Source organism: Ammospiza caudacuta, chromosome 7, assembly GCF_027887145.1.
Source record: "Ammospiza caudacuta isolate bAmmCau1 chromosome 7, bAmmCau1.pri, whole genome shotgun sequence".
Taxonomy (NCBI): Eukaryota; Metazoa; Chordata; class Aves; order Passeriformes; family Passerellidae; genus Ammospiza; species Ammospiza caudacuta.
In genome coordinates this window covers 43,939,254-43,962,923 of record NC_080599.1, presented here as the reverse complement: position 1 = coordinate 43,962,923, position 23,670 = coordinate 43,939,254, and the positions used below count along the sequence as shown (strand labels likewise).

Below are 23,670 nucleotides of genomic sequence, written 5' to 3'. Positions count from 1 at the left end.
CATTTCCTCACCTGCCCCCAGAAATCCCCCCCATCACACAGGCAACCCTGAGGCTCACAAGGGGTGCATTATTTCCAGCTCTGCCCCTAACCTCCTTTGCAGTGCTGGACAGATTCTCCCCTCCCGGTGAGGATTACTCTTAAATCACAGCACAAGCTAGAGGTGTGGAATCTCTCTGCACATTTATAAATAGCTCACCTACACATTTCACAGGAGGGCAAATGCCAATAAGCAGCTTTAATGGCAGTCCAGACAATGACAATGGCAGCAGCAAAAACACTGCCACCTTTCTCCAGCATGACCTTTCTTCCCACATCCATCACATTAATAGGGACAATTAAAACCTGGGACAAGCCCCAGGACACTGACAATCAGTGACTGTAGGCCAGGCCTGAAACATAGTCAAGGATCAGTAGTCACAAGTCTGTGAAACAGGTTGGGCAAGTCCTGAACTGAGCACACAAATGGCACCTCAGGTCCTGGCCTCATGCTCCCCACATCTCACACATTTTCTGGCCCTTCTCCTGCCCACGCAGCAGGCACAGCTTCTCACTTGCCAAACAGTTTGGCACAGCTCACAGCATGGGGGGAGGAGAGTTTTTTCAAGGCACAAACAGAACAAGCCCAGCCTGGGCAGTGGAAGGAGAGGATTCATCACTGAAATCACCCCAGGACCAGCACACCACAGGCAGGATTCGAGTTTGGGATGTGCTGCAGATCAGGGCTGGGCCACTTGGCTGGACCCCACAAGCAGACAAACAGCCACAGCCTTCCCTGTGCATGAGCTAGTGCAGCCAACACTCCTGTCTGTCCATCTGTCTGTCCATCCTCCACCCCACTGCACAGCCAAGGCCCACCCCAGAGTGCAGGGACGGAACGAGTTTTGGTGGATCACTGATCTGCAACCACATCAGCAGGAGCTGGCTGCTCAGAAGGATCTCTGAGGAATGTGCTTGTTATGCTGGAGTTTCTGCCCCAAATCCTACAAGCCAGCAAGGTCATCTGATAAGCAGAACCTGCAGAACCATCTCCAGCAGAACCAGCTCAGGTGCAGCTACTGCTTTCTTCCACAATTACTATGAATTTAGCTGATTTTAAGCAAATGCATTTTGAATTATTGTGTGTCTCTGCCTTTGCCCATTCGCCACTCTCAAAAAAACAGAAAAAAATCAACTGTAAAACACAGAAAGCTCTTTCAGTCCTTCAGCACACAGAGCACCTTTCTTCCCACTTGGTTCTCCAGCTTTGACAGAATCAGCCTCAAATTAAACTAGATCCAGCCTGGCCAGCAAAAAGGGACTTCTGCTGGAAGACAGGATTCAGGAGTGCTCAGTAACATTAGGATTTACAGACTGGCCAGAGCCCACAGCACCAGGTGCTGTAAGGATGAAGTAAACAGCCTCTGCTCCATAGGTTTTTAAATGCTGCTGGGAGAAGCAAGGGAATAATTAACCATATCATTACACTGCCATGTAGTGTCTGATGGAAATTGCCATCTTGAGGCAAACTGATTTCCACCATGATTGAAGGCTGAGGGTAATAAGAGTTTTATTTCACGCTCTCAAGAAAAAGCCTGGATGTACTTGTGAGAGCAGCGTGCAGGCAGCAGAGATTGCAGCATTTGGGGAGGGCTGATGGCCCTGCACAGTGTAATGAAGCATTAAAAAAACAAGAAAAGCTGTTGCTGCAGTTCGGGAACAGATCAAAGGCCGGGAGCACCCCAGGAGTGAAAGGAGTAGCTGATAACAGGGTACAGTAACAGGGCTGATACATGGGTGCGACTCAGCCCCGGAGCACCTTGCTGGTGCAGATAGCGAGCCTGGGAATGACTCACTGACACATCAATGCCTTGTAAATGGGACAGCAGGGCTGTGCGTGCCAGCAGGCAGAAGAGGCAGGAGAAATCCAAGGCTTTAGGCTCTCACAGCCTTGAAGAACCTCTTCGTGCTTCTGAAAAATTAAGCCTTGTGACAGAAGCAAAAATATTCAGGTTTGATGCAAGTCCCACCTGCAGGTCCTGAAGCTCTGTGCTGAGCCTCTGGCTGGCATGGGGCAGATGCTGCCTCCCACCCAGAGCTGAGTTCCAGCTGCCCTTCGGCCAGCACTTCATAATCTGCACGAAATGTCAGAATCTGCCTGCAGGAGAAATGGAGAAATCCTGTGAAAATGCAGCCGAAGCAATGGTAATGTTAAAAACATTCCAGAAGGGAAAGAGGTTCTTCCATCGCAGCCCCTCTGCATAAATACCTCCAGATTTTCAGTCAGGATAATGGTTTTCGGCTCTCTCACCTCCAAACTCCTGCTGGTGCCAAGCAGCTGCAGTGTTCTAGTACAAAACCCTGGCAGCAGGAGCACAGCTTTGGGTTTCCAAATCACTGAGGGCAAACAAGGTGGTATTTTGATCAGAGGTGCCCTTTAACAGCAGGAGAGGGCTAGGGACCAGCCTTTAATATCAACCTTTTTTTTGGTGCTGATCTAAGGGCAGCACCACACAGGCCCAAACTGCTCTGGAATGGAGTAAAATAAAAAATAAAAGCACCAGATCTGTAAAATGGTTTCCATTTGGTGATTCTCTCCCTCAGACTCCTTCCAACCTATTATGTGTTTCACTAACTGGAGCTTTAAAAAAAAATCTTTCAGCTTCACAGACTTGTTTCTCAAGCTCCAGTGCAGAATTTAAACAATGAGAAACTGAAGAAGCAGGTCTTGCTTTAAAGGTCAACACCTAATTCAGAAGGAATCTGCAGAGGGCAAGAAGCCAGCAAGGAGTTCCCTTTTGCTCTATTACATTGCACCATGTTCCAGTGCACACCAGGAAACACCAACTGCTATCAGATACACACACACACACACACCACGTGTCACTACAGGCTCTGTCACCACACCACACACCCTTAGCCAGACTGAGGAAGATTTTGAGTATATCCCATCTCAGCTGGATTTGCTGTGCTGTTTTCTAGCTGCCAAAACAGTCTCTGTGCTGTTTCCCACCGCAGTCAATGTGTGTTTGCAGTGATTTCCTGCTCCTATTCACAGCTTTACTGATCATAACACTGCAAAGTCTGTAAGTGTTGGGCTGGTACCACAACAGCCAGGACATTCACAGTGTCACAGGTCCCCTACAGCAGTGTGTTAACCTCACTGGCTCTGTGACAGCACTGAGGGATCCCTGCAAGGGGGCCAGCAAGTGAGGCTGGGACAACTCAGCATAAAACAAAAGCACCCAAAAGCCACCCTGTGCTTCACAGACTTGTTCTGTGCAAGAAGTTTCCATTTCAGATCATTTCACTTCTAAAATGTCACTGTCTGAGCTCGTCCCTGCACAAACTGGGCTCTGCACTCAACTATTATGTCAAGTTTCCTCAGCTAACTTGGCTGCAGGAGAGAGTGAGCATTCAAGTGCCTGCCCCTGGGTGGGTCTCTCAGGGTGCTGCTGCAGCTTGATGCTGAATATCCTGTTTGTATCATTTCTCCCCTTCACCAGCAGCTCAGCCAGAGCCTCTCCAGCATCAGAAACACTTCTTTCATTGCAGTCCATCTGTAACTGAGCTCACGTGTCAACACATCATTTATCTAAAATGACGGTAAAGAGCTGTAACCAATACAGGGAGAGAAATGATCTTTTAAAGAAACGATTTTACCTACAACCACACACATTAAAAACGGATTAGTCAGAACTGCAGGTTTTTTTTCAGGGCTCTGTTCCAAATCTGACTCTATTGAATGGCTTCACTCTGCACTTCTGCATCTGAGTACTTCCAGCTTGTTTTGAAGTTCAGCCTTAGCTTTCATTTCCCACAGGCTGCAAAGCTTGTTTCAGGAAGAAGGAACAACCTCCCTGCAGTTGTTTCGTTTTCCAGCCCAGAGCTGTGGAGCTGTGCTGTGAGACCCAAGATGTTCTGAGCAGAAAACAAACCCACCCAGTGAAGCAGAGGGAGCAGATCTGCTCGGCCCCTGGAGTCAGCTGTTCTCTCCTTTCAGTCCTGTTTCCCTTAACATACTGTTCCACTCTTTCCACGCTCACGTCATGCTGTTTCCATTCAAGGGACACAGTATGAAACTTCATCTTTGTATTCAGGAGGCCAGCGGGTACCCAGCTTCTGCTGCACAAAAACACTCATGGTTCAGCTCCTGTTCCCTTTGGAATAACAACAGGGACAGACTTGCTGCAGGATGCACAGCAACACCACAAGATCTCTTCACCTTCTTTTTCTTTTCAGCCCCACGATGGTTTGTAGCTGTTGCAAAAATTAATACATGTTGAGGAGCTAATGGTATCTCTCCATCCCCCAAAAGGCTTGTTAGATACCCATCTTAAAAGCACTGAGTTTGAGCTAAATATTGTAATTATGATTATTAGTGTGCACGAGTCCCAGCTTGAGACCACAGGAAGCTGTCCTGTGCAAATCATTGCTGACAGCAGGCAAAGCCTTGGCGGCTGCCCCAGCTCAAATCTCCTTTCTTGATGGACAAAAGGCAGCAAAATTTCCTACCACAGACCAAGTCCAGAAGGGTATTGCAGGAATCTGTCAGCTGGTGCTTGTGACCAGACACGCACACTTCCTGTGGTTGCTGAAATCTGTTTTGAGTGAGGCTGCACAGCTACCTGAGGAGTCAAAAGCATCTGTGCATCTACTTTATTATTTTGCCATTGCAACTCTGCCTTGGAGGAGGGTTATTAATTTTTTCTCTACACTAACACTTTGAACCTCTCTGCTAAAGGCAACCAAACACATTTCATCAATATGTATATATAAAAATGTGACTTTCAATAATGCAGGGGGATTTTCACTATCTAGTTCCCAAGGCACTTGCTTAAAATCCACCTATTACATTAAGCTATAAATACACTAGAAACAGGAAACTGGAAGAGACTGGGTGGGACAAGGAATACAAGGAAGGAAGGAAGGAAAGATAACATCATTCAGAAAATCTAAATTAATGCTTTGCAAAACTATACAAATACTTGGTTCTGCAATATCCCAGATACTCTTTTTTCATAAAGATATCCTTTGCCCCAACAGGCAGCTACACTAAACAGCAAGTGCCTTGCCCATCCAAAATGCAAGATTAGGGAGATGTGCCCCACAGAGAATCACTCGCTGTTCCCTTTCCTTGTTCTCAGACAAGTTTGCTCTGCTTCTCCCTGCAACTTTTCTAGACGTGGCAATACAAAAACATTTGCAAACTGGGACTTCCAGGCTGAATAATGTCTAGAAAAGGATGTGCCCATTCCTTCACTAAGCTGGAATGTGTGATCTTGTCCTTCAAGCAGTCTCAAGAGAGGTGCTGTCAGTGAAGTCTGTATAAAATGCTTTGAGGAGCAGCACCACTCACTGTCAGTTATGTTGAGCTGCTGTGTCCAAGTGTTATTCTCACCTAGTGGTAAATTCAAATTCCCCCAAACTTCTCTCAGGACAGCTGGACTACAGGGCATGAGTAATTTAATGGCAAAGCATCCTCTTCTTCCTTTGCCACATGGGATTACAATTAGCTCCTCCATCACTTGTGTAGTTTCCATTAATTAACTCAGCACAAATTTACAGGAGCACTTCCTTGAAATAATTCTAAAAGCAATAATGGCATCTAAAAATTTTCTTACTTTTTCCCACCAACTTTTTTTTGCATTAGTAGGGGGAAATTATGCCAACTGACTTCATCAGGCTGCGAGGATTAAACCATCATTTATAATACCCTTTAAAAATGAGAAAGTGTCATTTAAATGTTAGTCACATGAGTAAGCAGTGAGTCAATATTCTGCATATTAACTGAATGCATTTGAAGTGCTGGAGTTTTTCTCAAGCCTGCCAAGATCAAGCCATAACAATTTCTTTTGTAGCTGGAGATCAGCCCGAATAAAAGACCTTCCTAAGATCCAGAAGGTGAAGATAAGAGTCATATCCACATTATCTCCATTCCACTGAATGCCAGCTTAGAGAAAAAAAGCCAGAGAGGACTGAGCAAGAAGAAGGAGCTGTGATTACTTTTCAGGAAAGTAAATAAGGAAAATGAGATCACTGGTGCCATACTACAATCTAAAAATTAATCCAAAGTCTGCCAGTCCAACAATCTGATCTATCAGTTTGTCTCTTTCAAAGACCTACACCGAGCTCTGAAAGTTCATGTTAGAGACCTAAATACTGCTTGTGTCCCCTACAATTGAAACTTTCCTTTATGCTGAATGTGATTTGTATCTGAGACATCAGACAGGGGCTTCTGGATTCCTAACCCCGGAGTCAGTTGCTGTTAATACAAAATAGTTTGCCTGAAAACATGGGCCTCCAAAACCAAATGTTTATATGCAGATACCAGCACTGATCTTGACAAATCTTCTATCTGTTTCCTCCTTCCTCCTCTTCTCTGGACACAGAAAATACATTGTTACAATGAGGTAATAAATTTAGTCTGGGAGAGTGCCAGGAGATTCAGATCTGCTGACTTCTGTGCAGTACAAGGGCTCACCAAGTGTGTTTAAGGAATGCATACAACTTTCTCTCTGCTTTGGGCACTAGAATTTTTATTTTCAGAGATTGTACTCCGAGATTTTATTTTCAGAGATTGTACTCTGCTTCATTGTGTGTATACAGAATGGTTTGGGTTGGAAGGTACTTTAAAGATCATTCACGATCCAACCCCTGCCATGGGCAGGGACACCTTCCACTGTCCCGGGTTGCTCCAAGCCCCATCTACCACGGCCGATTCCAGGGATGGGGCAGCCACAGCTCCCCTGGGCATCCTCTGCCAGGGCTCCCCACCCTCACAGGGCTGAATTTTCTCCTAATATCATATACTTAAAGAATGTAATTCCTGTAACTCCACGATGTGCTACCGGGAGCCAAAGCATCCTCCCAGCACTCCCACCCGTCCCTCCAGGGCCGGGAGGGGCCGGCAGGCCCCGGGGGCTCGCTGGGCCGTAGGACCGAGCCCATTCCCTCAGCTACTGTCAGGGCTGCCCCGCCGCTCGCTCCGGCCCCCAGGCTCCCCCGGCTGCGCTTGGGCCCCTCGGGCTCCGCCGGGACCGCGCCGGCACTGCCCACGGACAGCAGCCCTCATCACCGGCGGCACCACCGGCAGCGGCAGCGCCGGGAGCCGGGCCTGGTATCCTGTGCCGGGCTGCCCACCCCTGATACCCCATCCCGGGCTGCCCACCCCCGGCAGGCCGTGAGACACCGCCAGGTCCCGCCGCCGGCCCCCGCCCCGATCCCGACCGCCGTCCCGGTCCCCATCCCCATCCCTATCTCGGGTCCTAACCCTGGTCCACATCCTCGCCCCAGTCCCCACCCCCGGTCCCGATCCACATCGTCATCCCGGTCCCCATCTCCGCTCCTATTACCATCACCATCTCCGCTCCCGCTCCCGCTCCCGTTCCCGTTCCCATCCCGGTCTCGGTGCCTATCCCCATCCCGGTCCCGATCCCCATCCTCATCCCCGTCCTCATCTCCGTCCCCGGTCCCAGTCCTCGTCCCCGGTCCCCATCCCGGTCCGGGTCCGGGTCCCCGCTCCCCTCACAACACCGCCCACCCTCACGCGCCTCCTCGGCCCCGCCCCCTTCCCACGCCGGTCCATTCATTCCCATCTTCTCCCGTCACGTGACGCGGGCCCGGCGGGCGCTCCCCTGCCGCGGCTTCGCCGCCGCTTCCGGGCCGGGCCGTGGGCGGGGCTGGGGCGGGGCCGGGGCGCGCGCGGGGGGCGGGGCCGGGGCAGGGCGGGGCGGCCGCCGCGGCGGCGGCGGCGGGAGGGGAGCGGCGCTCCCGGCAACATGGCGGCGCGCGGGGCGGGCAGCGCCTGAGCCCGGCGCCTCTCGGTCCGCGGGGCTTCCCCCCGGCCCCGGCCTCCTCTTCTTCCTTGTCCTCCTCCTCCTCCCTTCTCCTCCTCGTCCTGCCCCTGCCCTGCCCCGCTCCCCGGCGCGGCCATGGAGAGCGAGGAGGAGCAGCACATGACCACGCTGCTCTGCATGGGCTTCTCGGACGCGGCCGCCATCCGCAAGGCCCTGCGCCTGGCCAAGAACGACATCAACGAGGCCGTGGCGCTGCTCACCAACGAGCGGCCCGGCCTCCACTACGGCGGCTACGAGCCCATGGAGAGCGGGCAGGGCCCGCCGGGCGGGCACGGCTCCCCCGCCGGCGGGCAGGGCCCCCGCGGCGGCGACGGGGACGGCGGAGGCGGCGGGGGTGGCTTCGACCCGCCGCCCGCCTACCACGAAGTGGTGGAGACCGAGGTGAGCTGCGGGCGGGCGCTCCCGGGGCGGTGGGAGCCCCCCGGGGGGTCGGCCCGGGCGTGGGGCCGGCGGGAGGTGCCCGGGACCCTCCGCCGCTCCCGGGGCCCGGGGCTCCTCACGGCCCCGCATTCCGCCCGCCCGGCGCGCTCCACAGCCCGTTCCCTGCCATCGCTGCAAGGTGAAGCGCACCCGGGGTTTTCCTTGGCATTCCAGGAATGTGTGGCTACCGTAGGGCTCTGCTTTTCGCTCCCCCTCTTGCGCCTTCTTGCATAATTCCTGTGACTAAGGGCTGTCTATTTTTTTTTAAAGTGTTTGCACAATGTGAAGGAAAGCGCAGGGTGGGTATGACTTTACGTACGGTTTTATTTGGGTAAGCTGAGCGTAAGTTCTGAAATAGGAACCCAGTGAGGTCAAATGTTTTTTCAGAGCAGAGCTTTAACTCATGACTTAGGGCTGTGATGTAGATAGAAGTGCTGGAGACTGTCAGCCCTTTCCAGGTTCTCTCCTTCCTGCTTGTTTGCCTCTCTCTCTTCCATCCTCTTCCAGAACTCTGCACCCTTCAACCAGCAAATACACTCAGGGTGCTCTCCTTGCTGTCTGGAACAATCTTGTAGTGCTTTCCTATAAAGTCTTCTCCTCCTCCTGGTCTTTTTCCCAAAACTTCACAGGGTGCTCATAAGAAAAGTGCTAATTAGTAGTGTCCAGACTATGGGACTCATGGAGGTGAGAACAGCAGAAAGCCCCTCTTGTGTGATACCAAAGGGCCACCTTGCACAGCCTCTGTCTCAAAAACTGCTCAAGAGCAGATGCTGAAGCTCATTAATAAAACCAGGGAACCTCATGTACCCTCCCAGGCTCCAGTGACGAGTATCCTGAGGGTTTTGTGTGCCAGAAAAGTGCTCCCTTTCTGTGCATGCATGTGTGTGTGTGTGTCCATAAATAAATTCGTGAGGAGTCCACGGGCGTATCTGGTGCGTAACTACACTTGCACAGATCATCCGTATCCGTAGCCTCGGCGCACTGACGTCCAGCCCTGCGGAATAAAGATAGGTGATCCTGCTCCCTGAATTAACTGGGTTAGGTCCTGAGCTGCTCTAAGCTGCTGATGTGTGCTTGTGGAGTAAGGTGATCCCTGGCATGGCACGTGTGCCGTGCAGAAACGGAGCTGCTCCTCGACTTCCCTGGCTGAAGCGCCAGGGAACCGCTTCCCAACCTTCCCTGTGGAGGATTGAGGGTGAACGAGAGTTCTTGTTGGCATTTGGGTTGGATGTGGTTAGAGCTGGGACAGTCTGGCTTGTCAGTGTGACATTTCAAGTGAAGCTGTCAGTGTAAACTTCAGAGCAGCGCTTTTTTCCCCGCTCTTGTTCCCGTTACAAATGGCACTTTGACAACTCTCAGAGGATTCTCCCGCCCCCCATTATTTCATCCCGTATTTCTGATCAAATTTACTTATGCTTTATAATAGTTTCCTATGCTACTCACCTTCTTGTTTGCTCTGACTTGTGTTCTTTTTAACCCACAGGAGGGAAGTCAAAACATTTCATTGTAGGTAAATCACTGCACAGAGCAGGCATTTCAGAAGGATTGAGGTGTCTTGCTGCATGAAATTTTATATAAATTCATGCCTCAGTTTAGTAATTGGATTTATTTGCAGATGAGCATCTGTCAACTCCTGCACATGTATGCAAAACAGTATTTTTGTAATAAAAGAGTTACATCTATAAAAGTCCTGAGACTGGAATTGTTGCCTGTGCATATTTGTCTAACACTGCAGTACAGTTTAACAGCTCTTGACATACATTTTATGAAAAGGGGGAAAGTGATATATCATCAGTTCTTGGGGTTTTTTATTTCGTCAGCTGTAATCTAGCATTGCATTTAATAAGATACAGCTATTCTTTAAGTGGTTAATCAGTAATTAATCAGGTTAATCAGTAGTTTTCCATTCAGCAGAAGCTTATGGCATATGAAGCTGTAGAGAAAGCCATTGCAGAAGCAGCTATATTATTCATTGTAGTCATACACATTATGGTGAAACATATTGTACCCCATGCTGTCTTGTGGTAATTCAGATGTTATTTCTGGTTTTCTTCCTCTCAGTATCATCTCTCTTTCTAACAGCTCTTCAAGTGTGTATTCTTCCTTCTCTTCATAATGCCAGTTTTAACTTTTATTCAGTGGGGAGGAAGTGGTGTGTTAGATTTTTGGATTTTATATATCAGCAATAGGAGATTAAGAGAAGATAAATCACAGGAGAAGAATTCTTAGAACTTTTCCCCCAAGTAAAATGTTCCAATCTAATGCTTCATGAACAAAAGTTAGGATTAGATTTATAATTTAAAAATAACAGGATTGCTTCAGTCATTCTTCAAAACGTGTATAACAGGTCTGTACTTTGAATTTATGTGCTTTTTTTGGCTGAGCACACTTTAGCATGCATATAAGAATAGGTCTATGAATGATTAAACACTTTACATTTTCCCTAATCAGTAATGAATCCATTATGTTTGCATATGCTTATTTGGTCTCTATTACATAATGTTAGAATCTGTTCAGCATTCATGTGGATCAAAGAAAGGCTTGTCTAGTGGTTTTCTTTGAGAGGAGCACAGCAACCAGATACATATCATACTAGTTAAAACACATTTTCTTTAGATAAGGTTTTAAAAATCAGTGTGAATCTTTTTTCAGTGGTCCAGGCTGCTGGTCTTCAGGGCTGTCTGAAAGTGTTAAAGAAGCCTGAATTTGGAGTAACTGGCCCAGAAGCAAGATATCTGCTGTGAGCTGGCCCAACATATGCCCTGTGCTTTTTCTCTATGAGACTTGAGTGAAGGTGTGCATAAATTTGAATTTCATGAGGTTAAAACCTCAGTTTCTGCAGGCTGTGTTTCCCAGTTGCTTCAGTTTTGGGTTAGTAGCTGTGGTGTGCCTTTGGCATTGATGCTGGTAGCATGACCACACTTATCTCATCAAAAGGAAAAGGCCAGACAAACTTGGGGGCTTCAGTTCATTTGTGCAGTCTTCCTAAAACCATGGGAAGTTCACCTTGAGGTTTATAGCTGCTTGGAAGTTTTGCCCTTTGTAGCAGCAAACCACACTTGATAGACTGAGGTCACCTGCTTTTCCAAGAGGCAACTTTGTGTGTGTGACATAACTTCTGTGTTTATGCCTGTTGACAGAAGCAAATCTTGCAGTTTGGCAGGAATGTGGGGTTTCTGTGTTTATTCCTCAGGCAGCATGCAGATTGTCACGGTGTGATTCTGTGCCGAGGGAGGCGGGTGAAGGATGCTGTGCTCATCTCTTCATCTGACTGACAGATAAGCTGCTTTATCAACTGCTGCTAAATCCTTATAATTTAAGACAAGACTATAAATGAGTGTGATGACAACGTCTGTCAGTGTGTCCGTGAATTGCCACAAGTGCCACAATTGCTGGCTTTCATGAGTTTGAGAGGAATGGGGTGGAGAAGAGCAGGCTAAACAAATGTGAGGATTGAAATTGTGGGGAGGGACAGGTGAAAATATTAAACATATACCCATGGTTTGTATAACCTTTACTAAAACAACCTTAATTTGCTTTTCAAACAGCTTCTGAGAGCCATTACTATGACCTTTTAGCTAAATTGTGATGAACAGATTATATTACCCCCTGGCTATTCCTGTCCCCTTCAGCATGTGCTCTTGTGATTTATGTTTTTTTAGTTGAACTGGATCAAAAGCTCATACATGCCAGATTTTACTAGGTAAGGTTTATAATAAAACTTGTCCAAGATTGCTTTTGAGATGCTGTTTGGCTGCAAGAGAAGAGATTTTGTGAAAAAAACAGGCCGGCAACCGTAGTGAGTGCCAGTGCCAGGAACATTCTCACTAGTCATGCTGCAGAACTGTGGTGTTCAAACCCTACCTCTCCTCATTATTAAAGCTCAGGACTGAAAGCAGTTCTGCCACAGATGTGCTTTAGCTTTTAATGTGTAAAATGAGGATAATGGGGTGTGCTTTATTAAGGAGAACCATGGACGTTAGGCTTGTGAAGTTCTTTGATCTTTGAATGGAAGGAGCTGTATTTATTTAAAGACAAAGAAGGTATTTAGCCTTCAAGCAAATGAGATGGATTTCACGCTACAATTCTGCACATTTAAAGTCAGTCTTCTCTCTTGTAAGTAGTCTTGAGCTTTGCAAAAGTGAGTATTTCTTGCATTCTCATGTGGAAGTTTTACAGAGTGGCTTGTCTACGAATTGGCCTTGTAAAACAATTAAGCAATCAAATAAAGCTCTGTGGTGGATTCTGGCATCGAGTCCCTGGCTGGATGCCATCAGAATGTCAAGTGGAATTAGTATTTTAGCACTCCTGGTTTTCAGCATCACTGTTTTCAAAAATGAGTGGCCCTGGTGTGGAACCTCTTTCTCTATTCTGATTCCATTAACACTTCCTTGAAAGCATTTGAAAGAAAACACTCTGAGTTTCATTCTTGATAAAACACAGACTAATAGAGATGCTACGTGAAATTAGGGAAGTAGGGGTGATACTGAGAGATGCAGCTGGTTAATTTTAAATGTAAGCTTTGTTTTGAATAACTCACAAAGTCATTATCATGTAATGTGATCGTTAGAGTAATTGGTGGATTGAGAGGAGCGCTCTGTAATTACTGGTTCATTGGTGAAGGTGATGCCTGCAGGGTCAGTGAAGGTGGGAGACAGCTCTGTACAGCCAAATTCTCAGCTGGGCAGGAAGTGTTTCTGCTATAATGTCCTCTGGAAGCATTTTTTGATCATCTTCCCAGTTTACAATGCTGTTCTGTGGCAGCTGTTTAATAAGGAAGTGAAATACTGAGGAAGAATGAGAATAAAAACAAATTAGCCAGTGTTAGAAGTTAATTCCAGCAAATCATTTGGATTGCTTTTGGATTAAGGAACAGTAGCTCTTTGTATGAGGAGGGCAAAGAGGAAGTGCCTGTTCCTTTTGTAAGCTTTTATTTTGAAAAAAACACGTATTTGTGCTGCTGTAGGAATGGCCTTTGGTATATATGTTTCAGGGCCAAATTAAAAATTAATTTTAAAAGCCAGTCTTCCCAGTGTTTCTTGCCACTTGATCTTCCTGCCACTGGCTTTTCAAGAACGATCTTGAGAGACATTTAAAGATTTTTTTTTTTATTAGTTAGTCACAATTTTGGCATTACACACTGTAAAAATCATCTGCTTTGTCAGTTCTGGTTTCTGTCTCACTATACATCAGTAGAACAGAAGTATAGATGGGTGTTTAGTAGCATTATTGAATTAATTTTCCTTCCCAGAGCCTGACCTTTGGTCACTAAAATGTTCGAGTAAATACTTTATGTGGTGGTTCTGCAGCACTTCTCTATTAATTCCTGGTGTTTTGGCAAATGGAGATACAAGCATTGACTTAATTTTAAGTACTGAAATGTTAAGCACTTGTGATTCATTGTTTTATTGTTTAAAAGCACAATGTTTATCTGATATCACACTAAGTTATTCTGAGTTATTTGGAACAAGCATGAGGTTTTGTGCTTATGAAAACTCCAGGGTTGGGAGGAATAATGGTGTTGACTCCGACTCTGGCTGTTTGTAGTTACACAAATGGAGTAAGTTTTTAGATATAGCCACAGACAATAGTGAAAACACATGGAAGATAAGAGTTTTCCTTGCTTCCTTATGAATGGCATTCCTAACAGTGCTTTCCATGACCTCTCCCTCACCTACAATTTATCAGACTTCGAAACACGTTGCCAAAAGTGGTTGTAGTGAATCTCTGCCTCAGATTTCACTGAATGCTGTGGTAATAGCCACATAAAAGGGCAAAAAAGCTCCTTGTATTTTTGAAGTTAAATGGAGGTTTTAATTCAAGTGCTATTTTTACACAGCCTCGGGTGTTTTGTTTTGCTGTGATGCTCAGGACTATGTTTATCTTTGAACAGGCAGGCAAGTACATCAGGGAGTATTGCCTGGTAACATCACACCATCACCCTGGAAATCAGGGAGAGAGTACAAGCCATGTTTTCAGAAACTCTGAGTTAATTCTCAGCTTCGCTGAATTTATTTTTATTTTTTAATTTATATCTTTTTCTTATTCCCAGTCTTACACAGTTCTTGGTTGTGAGAGAAGGTGGAGCCATAGGGTTTTTCTGGTTATAATTTGTTATAATCATTTACAGCTACTAAGGGTTTAGTCTAAACCCTTAGTAGCTGTAAAGGATTATAACAAATTATATATATACATGCATCCTTGATGATGTCCTAGTGCAACTCTCAGTTAAGGTCAGTGTCTGAAACCTTCTGTGAGAAAGTTCACTAAATAAATTGGATTTTTCTTAGGACATCTCTATGATGGAATGAGAGTCCAGATCAACTTCAGTTAGGTAGAGTCTGTAAAACAGGATTTCTTTTCCTTTAGTAGTAGACTGGTATCATCCTCTTATATTGGCATGACAAAATACTGTATTTTTTCCTTGTGACAAGACTGTATTTGTTTGTGTAAAGTAGTCCACAGTAGAAATTTCAAGAGCTTCCTTTCTATGAAAAAAGAACAAAACAAAACATCTGTGTATCTCACCAACAAGCTTATGTTCTCTTAGCAAAATATAAACAACAATAAACATTCCTATCTGTTGCTGCACTTAAAATTTTTGCATCCCAATATGTTTCTCTGGATGAAAATTCAAGGATGAGACGCTGTATCTCTTTAGGACTTAAAACAGTTTAAAACTGTGACAATACTTTGCAAGTAAATGTCTGTTTGTCAGTAAAACATTCAGGAAATCACAGTGGGTTTTCTTATTGCCAGATAAGAAACATAATGTGGAAATTCCATACATGACACCATTTTTTGAGTCTTACTAATACTGACGTATTCACAAGAAGATATCAAGCTTGCTCCTAGCAGTGTGGGTCCAGTGGGTTCAATCTGAGTGCAGGAACAGGCAGCTAGGAAATACTCTCCAATTTTGTTCCCACATCTGCCACTTAACAAGAGTTGAAAGTTCTTTAACCATCTGAAATACCAGTTTATAAAAAGCAAATAGGTTACACATATGAAAATGTGACAATTTTTTTAAACATTCAGGACCTTGTTCTTAGTGTTTATGTGTAAGTGTAAGGTGGTAGCTTCAAGGTATTTGAAAGGCTTTGAATTCTTACACTTGTGTTTGAGTTCTAGGTAACAGAATATCCCCCTTTTAGGAGTTAATTAACAGAAAGAAAGGTTTGACATCCAGGCGTGAAACTAAAAACCGCTGTAATCGATAGTCTGGCAGGTGGAGGGACTGTCAGGTCATGACTTCAGGATTCATAGCTTCTCCCACAAATTGATGGGCACAGTACATCAGAGCAGAGAAATGCTCTGTTTTTATGGGTATTTGATGTATTTCTCTCGCCTTGCCTCCACCTGAGCACTGCAGTGCTCTGCAAACGCTTGTGAGTGGTACAGCAGTGCTGGGCAGAGGGGAGCATCCCTGCTGACACTTGGCAGCTGGAAAAGCTGTAGCATTGGAAAATTGATTTCTTTATGTTGTCATGTCTGTGATTAAAAACTGAAAGGTGAACCTAAAATTTTTGTCAGCTAGTTCTGGCTTTATGCATTCTTTTCATGACTGCTTTTCAGAGCAGTTAAACTTTGTCCTGTTTGTAGGTACATAGTAACAAGGTTTTGTGGTTGCTTTCTGTTTAACAATTCAATGGAACTTTAAAAATCTCGTTTTTTAGCTATAAAATTATGGTTATTTTGTGAAAATTACTTATTAGAGAGGCATGAGGTGGAGGTATCTGCTTGGTCTGCTGGTGTCTTAGAAAGTCTGATCCTGTTGCTTGTTGAAAGAAGCAAGACTTTGGGGTTTTGTTTCCTAAGTTATACTGGATTCACAAGCACATAATGTGATTTGGTTATGGTGATAATAGATTCTGTTGGTAGCCTCTTATCTAAATCAAATTAACTAATTTAAATTATGACTTGACTGTAATTTCATTGCTAAGGCTGCCAATTAGAATCAAAACAAGTCTTAAACTCATTGTTATTTTATGTAAAGCGACTGGTATGAGAACTGTCAGTGGCTTCAGTTAAACACTGTTTGATGAGTTAATTAGCTGAATACTGCATGAGTACATTTTGAAGGTTTAATCTGTGGCCTTTTGGCAATTAAAGTTAAATCATATTTCAGTTTTTGTGCTAATCTTTGTTACTCTTCAGTAGAAGGTTTTATGCTACAGATTTAAGCAATGCTTTATTGATCAGATGTTGAACAATTTTTGTTTATTCAGCCTTGCAAGCAAATCTGGGAGGTGCCAGGTCCCCAGAGAGGGAATCTTGAATCAGTGCTTGAGCCTGTTCTTGTGAGAGTATTTCTCCTGGGAGCCTGTGTGTGTGTTTAGCCATAACTGCATTTTCACACCTTGAAAATAAGCCAGAAGAGCCAAAACTGTTAGAACGAGGGGATCTTCAGGGCTTTTGTGCAATAAGAGATATATCAGAAGGCATGGAAAACTGTGTTAAAGGTTTGTCAGCAGAAGTTTGTTGGTGTCACTATTTCAGCTGCAGAAATAGCCACAGATTTATGATATGCAGTATGATTTCCTACTGCAGAAAACAGTGATTGTAATGGCCTTTTAGACAGTTTATCTTTGGATGACCCATTGTTTACCAGGGATAGGGTTGGGGTTTTTTTTTTGCTTTTTGCTGTTCTATGGAAAAAATCTGTACAAATCCTTACCATGCTGGGAACCAGTCCAGTGCTAAGTCTGTTCAGCCAGAATTGCAGGGTCCTGATACAGATCCTCATCAACTGGCAGACACCTTTCTGAAGTCACCTATTTGAGGGGAGGGAGCTACCTCTTTATATATATTTACTTAGAAACAAGCAAACAAACCCCATGTAATTCCTCAAAGCCAAGATTGAGAAAATCACTTTTTGGATGGTTGTCATGGCCTTGTATCTATTTACTTTTGCATGTACCATAATTTTTCTTCAAAATCTTTGTCAGTAGAGTTTGCAGTGACAGTTCCTGAGCTCCTCAGTTACAGAGCATTAATTGTGGTGTTCAGGGCTGTGTTACATTTGTGAGTGTCAGCAGAGAAGTGAATTCTGCAGGCTGTGTTGCAGTGTGAGATCTGTGTGCAGATCTCCAGCCAGCATAAGATGATGCAAGAACCGAGCTGATGTTTCACCTTGCTGCAGCAGCTGCTGCTAATAAATCCGTCACTTTAAAGAGCAGTGCCAAAATTGATTTAAAAATTGGGTGGGTGAACGGTTTGGGCTTTTTCATGTGCAGAAAGACACTAATTATGAAAGAGCAGCAGTAAGTCTTTAAAGAGACTGTTTCTTGTCGTGGATTTGTTTAAGAAACACAACTCAGTCTGCACTAATATAATGTGAACATAGCTGTAATCTCCCAGAAATGCAGAGTGTTCAATTTATTAATGGTTTGGAGGGGAATTTGGGTTTTAAACTGCCTGGGTGTGTGTTTGAGACTGTCACAGGTTTCACAGTCGCTGTGGAGCTATGTGGATGTGATGTGTTCTAAAATTAATACATGAACTTGATACTTTCTGCACATGGTTTTAGTAGCAGAGCACTGTCAGGCAAGAAGCCTCATTGCCTCTAATTCCTGGAAAGTGCCAAAAGCATGTTCCTTCAAAGCAAACAGCTCCCATTACTATAGGGCACTATTCCAAATACCACGCTCATTTTTTGTGTAAAACCATCTTTTCACTGCACTGAGTTGGTAGACTCAATCTAGCAATAGTCCAGATGTGTTCTAAGCATAATTTAGGATAATGTGGGGGCTGAATGCACTGTGAAGAACATGTATTATTTCACTTTTCATGTGAATTTCTGTGTTGCGGACCCTGGCAATCACTTGTGTGGAAACAGGCAACTAATGAACAGCATTGCTGGGATGCAGATGGGAAAGCAGAGCAAGAAGTGGAGTTTTTCATCTCCAGTTGAAGGGGTCTGCATTGCTGTTCTGCACCTCTTTAGATGCCAGTTGCTGTCGCAGCGTTTATTTAATGTGGATGCTTTCCTCCAGGGAATGAAGCAACTGTTGCTCTGTTTCTGTAACATTTGTTGAAATGTTGCTTTCCTTGGCTACAAGTGGAGGCTGAACTGTAGTCCTTGAACACCCAGCAATTGGGTGTTGAAGTTATACTCGGTCTGCTTTTTTTATACTAAAAGTTCATTCCTGCTCTGTTACTGTGAGCACTTTCTTTGTAACTGCACACTTGTTTTCTGTAGGAAATGGTTTTGTTTTCTGCATGGGTGTTCTTTACAGAAGCTTTATAATTAACTGTTTAATTTCTAAAAAATGCTTCTAAATAATTTCAGTGTCTTTTCATGTAGACCTTCAAACAACCCTCCTCCAAAACCTGAAGTATTTAAACAGGGTGTGATTTGCTAGATGGGAATTACATCAGGCACCCATAATCAGTGCTGGATCAGGTGACCACAGTTTCTGAAGCTGATATTCAGGTCTGCTAAAGTACAACCTCCCATAAAGACAAACTGGGCACAAAGTGTTTAGTAGGGGGTTGGAGAAAGGCAGCTCTTTATTTCCCAAGCACCAATATGTGGTTTTTTCTGAGCAGTGTTCTGCTCCTATAAATTGTCCTGCTGCTCTGCAGAACGTTAGCAAGTCCAGCCCACGTGCTGTCCGTGAACTTTAAAGGTTAAGCTCTGCACAATTGCTGTTCCCTTGGCTTAATAGTTTTGAACCATTATGAAAGTGAATGACACATTTACTTTTTAAAAACAGGTCTAATCCTACAAATAGCAAATGCAGTGAGAGAGCTGGAAGCACACTTGTGTGCATACGTTGATTTTGTTCTTGGTATACCATCTCCTCCAGAGTTCAGTTCTTTTAGTTTATTCCTTTCTAGTTGTTCCACTCACTTTGCTGACACTGTCTGGTTTTTAGTTTGGAATGTGTTTCCTGCTTGTCCTTCCTCCCTCCATGTGCCTGGCTTCTTTCTCAGTGGGATCTTGTTACCATCACTGCTCTTGTTTTCCACTGTCTCTGACAGTGGCTCCTGCTCGCTGCCAGGCCTGACCCAGACATTCTGTCCTTTCTCCTGCTGGCTTTGCCTGCTCTTGTGGAGGCAGGGAAAGGTAGTCCATGTGAACTCTTTGACACATTGGGTACCTGGCATCTATGGGAGGTTAAAAAATAAACAAAAGAAAATAAATGAATAACTTGTCTACTCTTTCTTTGGCGCTGCTGGGGCAGTTACCTCATATGGCACTTGGAGGAGAGCAGGGGGTAATTCTGTGTCCTGTACACAGGAATAGCTGCTCTTTAGTGCCCCTAGCAAGGAAACCTGTAAAGCTTAGCTGCAGTCACCTGCTTGCCTTTTCCCTCTTAGCTTCCAGAATATTTGCCAGTAACTCATTATGACTTCAGGAGAAGGATAATTACATTACCTTGTTGGACAACTATATTTGATGTAGGTTTTTCTTTAGTAAAAGAAAATCTTGATGTACTGAAACAGTATCCTGTATTTCTAGTGTGATGGAGTGAAATGGATTTCCCTTAGAGTAAACTATTCCCATATTCTACAGGAGTTGTTGAACAGAGAATTAATGTGCAGATCTATGGAGATCAAAATTTGTACTTTACAGTCTCCCAGGGACTGGAAGTACTTATCACCTGGCTCTAGGATCTGATATGCTATGGAACAAGATTTGCTGCTTAAATTGGCAATTAGTTAGCAATTAGTTATGTAAACATGGTACTTATCACCTCCATGAAATACATCCAGGTATGTAATCCCTTCAATTCAAATTGAAATATTCAATTCTGCTTTGAAAAACACAAGCAGCCTCAGGGTTGAGAATTTGACATGCTTGTTACAAGCACAGCTGCCTTTTCTAAACCCTTTAATGTGTCTAGGAAACTGGTTCCCTTGAACTTTTTTTTTCCACCTGCAGAAAAATGATGAAAATGGGAATTGCTCTGGTGAAGGGATTGAGTTTCCAACAACCAACTTGTATGAGCTGGAGAGCAGAGTTTTGACAGATCACTGGTCCATACCCTACAAGAGGGAGGAGTCTCTAGGCAAGTGCCTAATTGCATCCACCTACCTGGCCAGACTGGGTAAGTTCCCTTTCACAATTGCACAGATTATTTGTTCAGAGGGTGTCACAGACAAAATGTTGGGCAGTTGTGTGTTTCACTTTAATCTTGCTGCTGTTTTCTTGCACCCTGCACAACAATCACATGTCTGGGAAAGTGTTTAACAGTGAACTGTTCTACACAGTGCTGTAAAAACATCATTGATCTCTTTCCTTTCTCTCTAAAGTAATGTTTGCTTAACTTTTTTTCAAAAAGTGGCACACATGTTTCTTTATGTCCTAATAATTGTGGGAATTACATCTTTTCAGAGCTAAATTACTGACTTTTTTTTCCTTGTGCTGGGTGTTTTCCATTAATAAAAGCAAGCTGTCATTTCAGTCCCTGCTGTACCATTCTTGTCTAAGTGGTTGCTTTTCACTTTGTATGAGTGAAGTGCTTATATTGCATTACATCTGAATTTGACTCTTCTTATTCAGTACTTTGGCTGGGGTTAAGAGTGTTAGGGAGGCACCACACCCAACAACTGGTGTATAATGAGAGTACAAGATAGATTTTCAGCCATGCCTGATGGCAGACTAAAGGAATGTTGTAATCTCGTGGAAGAACAGAAGTTGTTAAGTGGTTCTGGTTTTTGCTTCTCTGTTTGCAATCTGTGTTAAAAGGCTGTGCTTTAATTTACTGTTGGTGGGAGGCTGTGAAGCATCAGTAATGTATGAATTGTAAACTCTGAAGTTTACAAGTTACTTATGGTGCTAATAATGCTTGAAAAACCTGTAAAAGGTATTGGGAAATTAATTCTTAGTTCTGAAAGGCAGGTTCTCTCAAATCATGCTTTTTGTGGCTTTAAAAGCACGCTAGTTATGAAGGAACAGTAGCACTTTTGCTACTGCTAATTTGGGTTGGTGTTCCCTCAAATTTGCCACAAGGTCTCTGAGGTCATCTTAAAAAGTAATTTTTTTAAAGTACTGTTAAAAAGAACTCTCTTTTCTGTAAAGGTCTTTCTGATTCTGATGAGAATTGCAAGAGGTTTATGGACAGATGCATGCCTGAAGCATTTAAAAAGGTAAGTAGGTACAGTAGGCCAATTCAATGTTTCACTGTGTTGTTCATGGTGGAAATAGTCTTTTGTAATCCAGACTTCAGGCAACTGCTGAATGGGCTCTTAGATTAAAATCACACTCAAAATATTTTCCTAGATTAAAATCACAGAAATTTAAATTTAAGTCATACAGGGTTCCAATTTTGTAACTCTAGCCAACTGTAGCACTTAGCTTTTTTCTTTTTTTTTTCTTCTCTTAAATGAAGAGCCCTATAGTAATTAACAGAGCCCAAAGAGAGGTTTAAAGACCCTTGGATATGTCCACTGGTGGCAAGTTCATGGTCAAATTTCCATTAACTATTCTTTCTGTTATTTCTTCAGAGGATTGCTAAATTCTTTTCACAATCCATTTGGAATTTTGTCTTTCACCTCAGTTCTCAATGCCCTGTGTTTCTCTGGGCTGTTTTGAATTTGCTTTATATAGTTCCCCAAACTAATTGACTTCCTACTATTCCATCCACTTTAGGTACTGCCTGAATTTCCTGCCTAGTATTTAGTCCATATGTATAAAAACACATACATACCCTTTAAAAAGTTACTTTGTCCTAGTGTTAAAATACTGAAAGTATAACTTCATGTAAGGAAGGCAGAAATTTAAGGGAAAAGTTCTTTTTCCATATTATTATCAGAGTACTAATCTTACATACAGTAGTTTAACATCACTTGATGTTTTTTGCATATGAAATAAACAATGTAGATTGTTCCTCCAAAAGGATAGTCTGTAGAAATGTAAGTTCAGGATGTGCTGAATTACAATTTGCTGAAATATTTACAAGAAACTCTATTAATGTTACAAAAAGTTATTGTATTTAAGCTATTAATTTTATCTGCTTCTGTTCAGACACAGCAGAAATTAAATGAATTTGCAGATGGCAGCCAAGTGTCCTTTATAAACAACCATGAAACCAGATTTAAAGAATATGTTTCAGTAGGTGGGAGCAGCATTAAATACCTCTTTCTCCTGCTGCATGTGCTATGTTTTCCAATAGAAGCTGCTCAAAAAGTGTGAATAGGTAAATGGTTACCTCAGCTGAATCAGTGCAGCTTTATGGCTGCCTGTTTCAAGATTTAATAGTTGTGTGTTCAATCTGCAGACAGATTCATTTCATAGTGGTTGTTCTTTGCAAAGGTTACAATCTCTCCTAGTGCATGCAAATGGAAAATGCTTAGATAGATTTTATTTTCTGTCATAAACTGTGATTTAAGGTGTTCTTCTGGTTCTTCTGCAAAATTACAAATTGAGTTAACTCTTAAGCCATTAGTGCAGAAAGAACATCTGAGAACCACACCAGATTGTGATGAGTGCATTCCAAGGAAACATTTATTCTGAAAAAAGAGTCACAGGAGTTGATAAATTTGTCCTTGTTTGTGATTGTGCTCCAACTTTAAAAAAATTGCCTTTTTTTTTGCTTGTTAGCTGTTGACATCCAGTGCTGTTCACAAGTGGGGAACTGAAATCCATGAAGGAATCTACAACATGCTCATGCTGCTGGTGGACCTGGTTGCAGAGAGAGTAAAACAAGATCCCATCCCTGTGGGCCTGCTTGGTGTGCTTACAATGGTATTTCACCCTCTGATGCAGTTTTAATATCTGGGTATTTGGCATCTTGTATTTATGCAGCCGATGCTTTTTCCAGCTGTTTAAGTTGTAGTTCATTGTCTTAAAATCTGCAGCCATTGTTTGCTGCAGGTATTTTGCATCTAGTATGCAATTCAAAGGAGTGGGTGCTGTTCAAAACTTCTGAAAACCAGCAGTTTAAAAAACAATATCACTTTTTTGTCACTTTGCTGCTTATTTTTTAAAACTAATACTTTGAGTTCAGTTCTCTGTTTTATGGACCTCTGGCTCACGTGGTTATTGGATATATAAAGGCTTCAAAATGCTTTGTATGTTGAGAACTGAGAGGTGGAAGCAGGGGGCTTGTATCCAGCTTTATTTTTTGCTAGGTCTTTAACTGTCAGCCAGGAGAATGCTCAGCTAAAACAATTATCAAGATAAGTTTTGAAAGTGGCATAAGGCACCTGTTCATTGCCTTGGGCTTTTCTTTGAAGGCATTCAATCCCGACAATGAATATCATTTCAAGAACCGAATGAAGGTGTGCCAGAGAAACTGGGCAGAAGTCTTTGGGGAGGGCAACATGCATGCTGTCTCACCCATATCCACCTTTCAGAAGGTAAGCATGGCCATGCCCTAAAAACTAATTGTAGGGTGGATGTCTTTGTCTCAGATAAGATTGTTTGTGTAGTAGGTATTTGTAAGACAAAGTTTAAATATGTC

The 23,670-nt window shown here is 43.7% G+C and overlaps 1 protein-coding gene across 1 annotated transcript in view; it reads left to right on the top strand.

The window, feature by feature from the left end:
- Positions 1–7,912: 7,912 nt before the first annotated feature.
- Positions 7,913–23,670, top strand: part of USP24 (ubiquitin specific peptidase 24) — a 60,507-nt gene continuing 44,749 nt past the window's right edge. Inside the window, exons 1-5 of the mRNA XM_058808927.1 lie at positions 7,913–8,218; positions 20,148–20,313; positions 21,288–21,355; positions 22,809–22,952; positions 23,444–23,566. Of these exons, the coding sequence (XP_058664910.1) occupies positions 7,913–8,218; positions 20,148–20,313; positions 21,288–21,355; positions 22,809–22,952; positions 23,444–23,566 (807 nt within the window). The remainder of the gene's footprint in view (positions 8,219–20,147; positions 20,314–21,287; positions 21,356–22,808; positions 22,953–23,443; positions 23,567–23,670) is intronic.